The sequence below is a fragment of the Varroa jacobsoni genome, unplaced genomic scaffold (genome assembly GCF_002532875.2).
Source record: "Varroa jacobsoni isolate VJ856 unplaced genomic scaffold, vjacob_1.0 scaffold_1204, whole genome shotgun sequence".
Taxonomy (NCBI): Eukaryota; Metazoa; Arthropoda; class Arachnida; order Mesostigmata; family Varroidae; genus Varroa; species Varroa jacobsoni.
In genome coordinates this window covers 175850-185916 of record NW_019214106.1, presented here as the reverse complement: position 1 = coordinate 185916, position 10067 = coordinate 175850, and the positions used below count along the sequence as shown (strand labels likewise).

The window sequence follows — 10067 nt, the reverse complement described above, 5'->3', positions numbered from 1 at the left end:
GCTAACATGTGTAATATATTTCTCAAACTAAACTAACTGATAAACATCACCCGTGCCCATTGATTCATGGCAGGAGCTTTCTAGTAGGTGCAAGGATGTTGATAAAACCGAGTTTTTTTTTTTTATAGTAAACACACACAGTAAGCGGGACACACATACCCATCGGGAGTAAGCAATGAATAAAGCAAATTTTTATTTTTTTAGAAACTACTAAACTGGCAAAACGAAGTCGTAATATAATACATGCAACTCTATCGACCTCTGGATTTTACCGACATAAGAATCTTCGTCGGGTTGGCTGCTGATAGGTACAATCTAAAGGTACGCGCGGCCAACACTATGCGTTCCTCGATATACGGTTGGAAGCTTCTTGTGGGTATAGAGGTACATAATTGTTATATGTAAAAGTATGTGTAAAGTTACTAAATAACTTATTTTCGTCATGGTAGTGTTATAAAAAGCTGGCCGCTGGTGGGAGAATAGAAATATTTCAAGGTGAGAAGAAATTTTGTTGAATACAACAAATGGGGTGTTGTTCCCACTAGCATCAGTAGCGAGGGAAACGTTGGGCTTCTTACTAGAACGGCCAGAGAACAACGAATCCAGGGCGAACTATTACATACTAACAGCTATGGCCTATTCTATGCGTTATCGAAATCACAGTTGTAGATAAGAGATCATTTTACGTGTTTCTAATGACATTCGTTGAACTAATGTCAATAAACAAGCCTGCAACTAATCTTCAATCGCAATTATTTTCGTGGTTATCGTGATCAATAGTGGAGAAGTGTAATTCTCTAATACCTTTTTCATTAGTCAGCTTGCGTTACTTGTTATCATTCTTTACAATTCTCTGATACCCATTTCAGACGCTCCCTTATACTTTTCATTAGTCATCCCTTTTTTAGAGATAATGTCTTTAGTAATCCTGCCTTTTACCGTAGTACTTTAATGGTTATATTATAAACGTAGCAGCTCAGAATCCTTTACAGCAAATAAGAATATCAAACTGACAATAGTTTCGAACTTTGCTTGTTTTTAAAAACCATGATTTTACCCATAGACCCCGCTTTTTGTTAGTAGTGCTTAACTAAATTACTAATTTCCCTTTCCTATTACTAATATTCTTCCTTTAACTATTACTTTAATTGCTAATACCTTTCCTTTAGCGCACCAGGTAGAACTCTCCTGAGCTCTATTTTTTTGCTCGCATGCTTTATGACGCGTTCATTGATTACGATAAAGGCAATATATACTGGAAAACCTAGGTTGCTGTTATAAGCCTATTGAACACGATCTACAAACTCGGTCGCTTTCATTCTCATACGGTCGATAGTTACACTTGTGATTATCATTGGGGTATGTAGTTATCTGGACAGATTTGCTTCTTGTTTCACGAAGTATAAAAACACGATAAATAGTTAGGTCGCCGTATTTATTGCAGGCTTATAATTTAGATTGTATGCGCAATAGAAAAAAGAATGCGTATTTATTAACACGCACACACACATAATTCACATAATTCAGTTAGCATACTCATATCTTATAATACACTGTCCTCAGCTTTTCTTCCCTCACACCAGCGGTTGGATTTCAAATTTTTACTCCCAAAATTCTTGCTTCTTGTTTTTCCTCCTTCGTCATTTATAAACAGCTCCAAGAAACACAACAGCTTCGTAGCATTAAGACGGCCGAAGATATGACACAAACACTGTAATGGTTAAGAAAATAAATAAGGGACTGTTAATTCGGACGCAGTTGGAATATGAAAGCTGTAGCAGCTAGCTGACATATTACCAATTTCGGACTAACAACCTACTTTTTTACGATTAGTTGTGAAAAACTAGACAGTTATCGGAGATCAACAACAAATATTTATTCCCGCAACCGTTACACTTAGTCATAGCTACCAACGATGTTTTGTCCACGTTACGCTCGCGTGTCCCCCGTGAAACAACATCGGCAAACCACGTGTCCTGGCAGTTTACATTTTTTGGTGCAATCCCTTGGGGTAGCCAAAGCCCCTGTAGCTGCGCGCCGTCGACATAGTCCTCGAGCGATGCTAGCGTCCTCACACTTTTGTCCCTATTCTGTACGTATGGCACGACATCTTACGTTCCAAATCTGGCGACTTCGTTCGATAATCGTCAGGTCACTTAACAACCTGACATATTTACTGGTAGTAATGGTTACAGCGACGATGGCCTATTTCTGATCTGGCCAGTGGCTTCCACGTTCTCGGCCTCTTTCGCTATACCTACAATTCAGTAGAAATCGGACAGCTAGGCGGTCGGTTTAAAGTGATTTGTTTTGACGTGGGCTTTTTCGTTGCTGCTAAACTATTATAATACTTTTTTTAGTCATAACTTTTCATAGAAAATTGCTGAACCATTTTCATAACCAAATCGAACCAAATTGAACTTTGGAAAGCAGTTCTTTTGGGGACGAAACATGGAGCAACGGAATGCTGTATTTTAGCGTCAGTGATACTCTAGCACTAATAAATTCTCGTTTCACTTGCGCTAACCTGCATACGTTGTAAAGTTCGCCGCTGGTATAACAGTGAGTATTGATTTTGTTTAATTTAAAAAAAAAACAGCTTATTTCCCGTGAGACTGAATGCATAGCCCCTTATTAAGTTTTAGATTTTACCCACGGCCTTCGGCTCTTTTTCACCGATCCTTTCGCTTTACGACATTTCAACCTCAAAGTTGTGCCAGTTGCTGCATACGGGGCGAGCTTAATCTGAAACTATCTCACAGTGAAGAGTTTCGAGCATTTGAAACGAACAAAGACCTCGTTTCTCAAAAAAGCCTTAGGACTGCACCAGACAACCGACTTGTCTACCTCAGGGACGACGCTACCGTTCGTCGAAAACCTCCGTCGCCATTTCAACCTATTAGTTAACTTTAACACTAAAAAAGTCTACTTATAATAAATATACAGTGATGAGTTTTACAGCGCATGGCTTTCAGTATTGCCTATGCAGAGCACAGTAGAGTATTGTGTTTGTAATAGGCGTAAGCAATCTTGTAGGCTCTATCATGCTTCTTGCTGACACAAGTTCAATCGCTGAGTAGTCTAGCATGGTAACTAACCAAGGAATGAAATGGTTATGGTGTAACGCAACTATTAATCTTAGGTAACTTCGTGGACTCAAGATTAATGAATTTAGGAGTTGTTTTATAACATTAGCTCATGAAGTGACATGAAGCCATCATACGTATGGTATAGCGTAGCATATAAAGCTTAGTGTGCCACATCGCTATAGATATATCTATTTCAAGTGGTTATGATTCTACCTGAACAAAGTAAATAAGTTTGGTAAGTGAAAGATGAACTGGATGCAAAAGGAACCGTTGACTACTTCAAGCACTAGTGTTGTCTCTTAAGCAGAGCTACATACAATGAGCATATATTAAAATTGTTCGTAATCTCTTAAATCGCAGTATTCCTTCCAGAAGCGACACTTCTCATGTTACTGTGACCACAGATGATAACCAGGACTGTGCCCTGCGCGATGTCCACACAGAAAAAGCAGTTCCGATTACTAACTTCCCGATAGCAGGACAAAGCATAGCGGCATTGCTGATCGTAGACCAGCTTGATACCAGTTTGGTTAAAAATTTTTAGTATTATGTGCGATGCTAAGGATTTGTGTTACAAACTTTACCTGACTAAAGAAATGATCAAACGGTTCCGTATATTGTATCATCTGTCTTTTTAACTATTTTCCATATTTTCCCCAGAATTGTGTAACACTGACTTTCATTTTACACTATAGGACTATCGTGACTTTATATTTTTTTGAGTAACTTTTAAAGGTAAGTGTAGCACAGTGCTATTACGGATTAATTATATTATAGGGCAACTAATCACAATTACGGAACGTAATAATTAACCAGTGACAAAAGTTTGCATTCTCCTTCTTGCAGACATCAATTAGAAAAGGAGAACACTGCTTTTCTTACACCAAGAAAACTAATTAACCAAGAAAATCAGTTAAGATAATTGTTTACGAAGAATTATTGAATTGCTATAAACGGTTCTCAGGGTTTCAGTAGAAAAAATTCTAAATCACCCAGAAACGATTAACTCGGACTATTATTTAGATTAATCTATCGAGCACAACGATAGAATCATATGATTGTTCATAAAATGATGGTGCAACTGCTCAACAAGCCATGCACACTTTATGCTTTATGTGCTACATGGCGCAACCTCGTAGCAGTCAGTCATTTATAGTTTACCTTAATCAAAAGCAAAACGCAGTAATAAGTTATATTGTTATACCAGTTCAGCTATTTGATATGTTTTCTATAGTTAACACATCCATCGGTTATGGCCACCTCGGTTCGATAACCGGATTTCGTGAAGAATTAAAGGTTACTAAGACTGACTGCCTTGTACTTTTAACCAAATACCTATATGATTCTCTTCGTAAGTTAATAAAAATCACGAAACTGGTAACACTAATTGCACTGCCGCGCTAGAGTTGATTGACGCCAACTACGGATTTGTTGAGGAAAAACGAAAAAAAAAATGGCTCGAATCATGAGTGCTCCTACAATGGATTCGACAAATAAATATTTTCGAGTATTGTTAACCCATGTGCAAAATATCATTATGTTTATGAAAAGCATCGATATTTCAATAACTCTATTCATGATCACTTATTATGTGGTCATCTTGTGAAGTACTCCAGCGCATTTTGTTCGAGTTAGGTGATAATGCAACACGATTAGTTGATCTTTCCTGTACATTCTCAGAGCAGCTCACAGTTCAAACTGTCACTTGATGAATATACCATGACTTTTATGAGAATACCTGAAAGGGTATATAAACCCCGAGGAGTAGACATTGCTTGTGCCTCGAATTACCGACAGCAGCATCCAACGCAGCGGCCTATCGGTATGATATTGCTACATTGATCAGCCGTACGCACGTTGAAAACACAACAACTGTCTACATTGTCAGCTGCTGTGTTTAGGATAATCTCCGACAATGTCTATTCTGTAACGACGCGTAATATTCACGCTGCAATACTGGAATAAATTATGAACCGCAACGAACAGTTTTCAATTAAAAAAACCGATGCGAGACGATTCTCGGCTAGGAATATGTGGGAAGTGAAACGTGCAGAGGTCCAAAAACAATGTGTCAGACATGCAGCAAATACGACTATACTATACAACAAAGCATTCCTTTGAAAATTAACATATTTCTCTTTTAGTAAAGACTCCACCATTGATGCGGTTGTGATCGCATCAGCCCATATTGTTTACGGTGACAAGCGGATTGCTTTTTCATCATTCCTCGACTCATTGTGCGGTAGCTGGCCGCAATATAAATAGGATCTGCTGATCCAAGAATTTGCTTTTCTTCTCTCTAAAGAAACTCTGCGCCGCTAGTTGCCACGATTATTAGATTAAAATGAACGCATTGGCCTATGAGTACAATTTTTATGTTAAGCCGTCCAATCAGTACCCGCCGAATGTCATCTAGGTGAGAAGGAATGTCCACGAACACCTGCCTTTCGACAAAACGTGGATTGGGCCTCAGATGTCGGATATACCGTCTAGACTTACTGATGTAGACCAATTCTACAAGATTATGTGTAATTGGACTCTTCTAACGATCACGGGCGTAGCAGTAGAAAGAAAAATCAAGAAATTGACCGAAACTGATAATTAGGTTGGGAAACAAAGCTAGTTTGCGACAGATTAAATGGTCTCATACTCATACTGATAAAATTTCGTCGACAATATAACGGGTGTACATAATGTGAGTACATTTCGTCTGTTATACTGTTGTTCTTTCGAAATCAGCGTGCCACGTGGGTGGCTGTAGTTCTCACAGAGAAAGGGTGTGAAACTCAAGCTCGACCGGTTTACGCTGAAAACAACACAGTCGTGAAACAGTTTCTCAGTGGTGTGGCTTACGATGATCATTCAACTACAGTAGTCATATTAAAATGTACATCGACATTAGCGCTAGCCAACTCTCTGGACGCAGTATCATATCGCCCGTCGACCAATCCTTACAATGCCTATTTACGTGTTATATGTTTAGTGAAAAAGAATAATGTTTCGAATTAGATGGGGTCTTGAGCTGACTTAAAAGGGCCATTATGGTCGCAATAATGTTGTGCCTATATATATTATTAGGCCTTTAAAGAAGCACAGATCTTGCTTCTCAACTTCTATATCCGTAAAGTGACACCTAGTAAGGTTACTTAAGGGTGGACTGTAACAAACATTGTCAATTGTTCCTCTAAAATTGACCAGATGCTTTATTGATATTTAGCCTCTTGATCTTTGATTGTGCTACTATAATGATCAGGTAAATAATTGATTACCCGTTCATCGGACTTCGTATGTACCAAAAACGGTAAGTGCATGTACAAATTAGTAAAAATTAACGGTACATGTGCTTCTAGTAAATGTAAGATGATTCAAATGCTCGGATTCAAAGAGCACGGATCGCGGCTCCGAGCAATAGTATTGTTTTTAAGCAGGGCTAGCTACAATGGTCAAACCTCCAACATTTTTATATTTGTTTTAAAATAACTTACATTACTTTGTAACACTTAACCACGAACTTCGTTATTAGAACCATATACAGAATGAAGTTTGCTTTTTAGGCAATTCCATTATGCAATTGTACATCACATATCACCCCGTCACCATTACCTAATGTTGTCTTCGTTATGAGAGAATGGCCCCCTTGTTTGATTGCTAAGCTTAAAGCACGTAGTGGTCTAAGTTTAAATCAGCGAAACACACTTTGTGTATGCTGGGAGTCAGCCATCTAACTAAGTACTAGGTCCATAAAGTACTAGGCGAAAAGCACGAAATACATACCCCTTCATCTCATCCATAGTCACCGTTCTGGTTATTATGAATGGTCTATCTATCGTTTTACTAGTCTAGAAACTATTTATATTTATTAAAGCTTCTATCTATTCATCTTTTTGGTCATGGAATTTTCTTTTTTATTTCTGGGCATTTTTGTTTGGAATTTGTTAGACGTGTGTAGACTGAAGTGGACCACACTTTGATAGAATTTTTTAGCCGGAATTGGTTCTCCCGACCAAAGATTTTTTTCACACACAGGTTTTTACTGGGAAAAGATCGATATTAATATCAATTGAAAACCCTTGATAAGCTACATCATGTCAATTTTAACGTTGGATAAAAAAATAATAGTAAACACCTCGTCACGCTACTTTGCAAATACAAAGACATCCAGACAAATATAACGTTTGTTACATCATTAAACAATACTATGATATCAGCCATGAATATAGTCGTATAATTTTCCGAAGCCGAGCGGTAAGATATTGCAGGCAAACCAATGTATAGTTATGCATTATTGAAGCAACAATAAAGCAGTGTCCCAGCAATACTATCACACATTATTGAAATAAGTATTTGTCCATCGAAGAGTATAGTTACTGCGGGAGAAATGGACGCTATTAAAAAGCGCATCTTTTCCCATTGACTATTAATAGCAGATGAAATAACGTAACCAGATATCTGTGCCAAAGTTCTAATCGAGGTGGGCTCGTGACATCAAAAGATTAGCAACATGATGGTGACAACCCTCTTGACGTATACAATTAAATGTGCTTTATAAGTGGTGTAATTTCCCAAGCAAATTCACCAATTTGCTACCAGTGCTACTAAAAATACGTATTGATGTATGAAGACTTGAACAGCGCCTCAGCCAAGATGTCGCACATCATATAAACAGAATAATCATTTTTCATCTAAATTTCATTCTCTTACGCATGCACATTATAACAACTGCAACGACAATAGGAGATTGACTAATGAGTATTTTTTTTTTGACTTTTGCAATTTCTCCTGAAGGTGTAGAGATATATTTTAATTGTTAACGTGAGTTATCTCTGATGTGTATTATTTGAGTTGACATTCATAAGGGGGGACACCAGTACCACCACATTTTGGAAATTTATATTGCAGGCAAACCAATGGATATAGTTATGTATTATTGAAGCATACAAGCAGAGGTGTAAAGATCTAACAAACCCATACACCTCCTATGACTAATTCTCGTCTACTGTCTATCTATATATTATTATTAAACAACTTTCTTATTTAATAAATAATGTAAGGCTCCAAATTGTAAGGGCCAAGATAAGCTTTTTTGTACAATTTGTTCTCCTGACCAAATGGTATCTTTTTTTAAATTCAAGTCTACATATCAGGGTTGTTCACTAATGCAGAACACTTTTTTGCCACGTGTTTACAAAGAATGTTGATGTACATAAGTACAAATGTACACAAGTGTACAAGTGTTTCTTGCGTTAAGCATTAATTTAAACGGCTAACTTCCTCTGCGTCGAGTTTCGAGCTTAGACCGCCACGTATCGCTAAATTCATTAGCCAAAAACCTTACCCGTGCAATGTCACGGGGACACAGATGTACACAACTCAGACAAAAACACACCACTTTGAGTTGGTCAGATCGGCCAACCTTAATTATAATTTTATTACAAGTGTAATTAAAAATGCATTTTACAATAAACCATTACCAACCACCGTCCGCCTGGATGAAGCATTGCTTATTAATATTTGCATCATAAAATTATTTTATTTCACGATTACAAAGGACTAATACCTTTACTTCATTAAAACATAGAAGAAGAGGAGGTTCCGCAACTGTCATGGCATAGCTCCAAGCTTTTTTTTGAGACCAAACGGCGCTGTCAGCGTTCCACCTGCAATTTGGAACAAGAGGAGTTTGTAGCAATTTCTCTTGTTTATGGCTGCAATTAAGTGAACTAGAATATACACAAGAACAGCCTACATAATAACAGCCGGGCGACTGGTTGTCTCATCAACATCATATTATTCGATATTTGTTTGTCTCTCATAAGGTATACATATGTGTATTACGGTCGCAAATGTGACTACTATGTTATATAGAAATAATTTGCTTGATCCAAAGATAGTGGTTTCATTAGCAATACGTTACTTGCTTGCTGTTCGAAACCATGTTTAAGGCCATTATCATTGGAAAAGGTTAAAGACGAAATATAAGGTAAACAAACGTATACAACAAATATAGCCTTATAATATTAGTTCTTCTCATTTAAGCCTACAATCGGATCTGAAACGCATCCTGTATGGAATGTTTTGCGCCGGAATCCTCGTATGGTGCGCGAAGATTGTGCCTGCCCAGCAGGACTGCCCGGTAAACGGGGTCGGCGAGGACGTAATGGAGAACCTGGCGCACCAGGACCTGCTGGTTCCCCAGGAAAGCCCGGATTTCCGGTGAGTGCTTCTGGCGGTTAGCGTGTTTCTAGTAACGAAATTACGTCTGGTTATAGCCATGGCAGTGTACGAGAAAGTTAATTTGCTCCATATCTATAAAATAAATAATATTAGAATATAATATCAGTTATTTCGTATATATATCGTATTTTCGACGTAATCGTTTTAGTATTCACGTGTTTAATAAACAGATTACAGAAAAGATTGCACTCACCTGTACAGATGAGTACTATATTATTATATATTTAGATATTTATTAGGTAACAAATGTGAAGCTTTTCGAACAATGGAAAATAAATATTTATTTATGGAAAGAACGACTGATAGCTAGTTTTTGCTAATAAAATAGTTCATTTACGATGAATTTAAAATTGCTAGCCAGCTTGCTATTGTGTGAACTTTCGTTCTAAATATTTCGAGCCGTTCTTTAGACAGTGCAATTGCGAGACTAAAAAAGAAAGCTTTATTCTTGCAGAAAATAAAACACAAGCACTCGAAGAATATCGTCAAATACTAACTTGACAGAAAATTCTAATGAAGTAACCTATTTCAAGGCACACCTTAATTTAATGCATAGCTTATGTATACATATGCATATATATATATATTTTTAAATGTGTGCCACAATAAATAGGGAAATAAGATTTCTCTGTTTAGCACTATATATATATATATATATATATATATATATATATATATATAGTGCTAAACACACATTTAAAAATATTTCAACTATATTGCTATAACGCACTATCGAGACTAAAC

The 10067-nt window shown here is 37.1% G+C and overlaps 2 protein-coding genes across 12 annotated transcripts in view; one reads left to right on the top strand and one right to left on the bottom strand.

Moving 5' to 3' along the window:
- Positions 1-1418: 1418 nt before the first annotated feature.
- LOC111267637 (uncharacterized) overlaps positions 1419-10067 on the bottom strand; it is a 31421-nt gene continuing 22772 nt past the window's right edge. Inside the window, exons 3-4 of one of the 5 annotated variants that reach the window (XM_022845991.2) lie at positions 8647-8746; positions 1419-1711 (exon numbers count right to left, since the gene is read on the bottom strand). In XM_022845991.2, coding sequence (XP_022701726.1) covers positions 1544-1711; positions 8647-8746 — 268 coding nt within the window. In that variant the 3' untranslated portion in view covers positions 1419-1543. Of the gene's footprint in view, positions 1712-8590; positions 8747-9255; positions 9396-10067 lie in introns of those variants that run through there. The other 4 variants (XM_022845994.2, XM_022845996.2, XM_022845992.2 and 1 more) reach the window with 4 other exon arrangements.
- Positions 5640-10067, top strand: part of LOC111267636 (uncharacterized) — a 26315-nt gene continuing 21887 nt past the window's right edge. For 5 of the 7 annotated variants that reach the window (XM_022845985.2, XM_086971389.1, XM_022845986.2 and 2 more), the window contains exon 1: positions 8740-9302. In XM_022845985.2, the coding sequence (XP_022701720.2) occupies positions 9183-9302 (120 nt within the window). In that variant the 5' untranslated portion in view covers positions 8740-9182. The other 2 variants (XM_022845990.2, XM_022845989.2) reach the window with 2 other exon arrangements.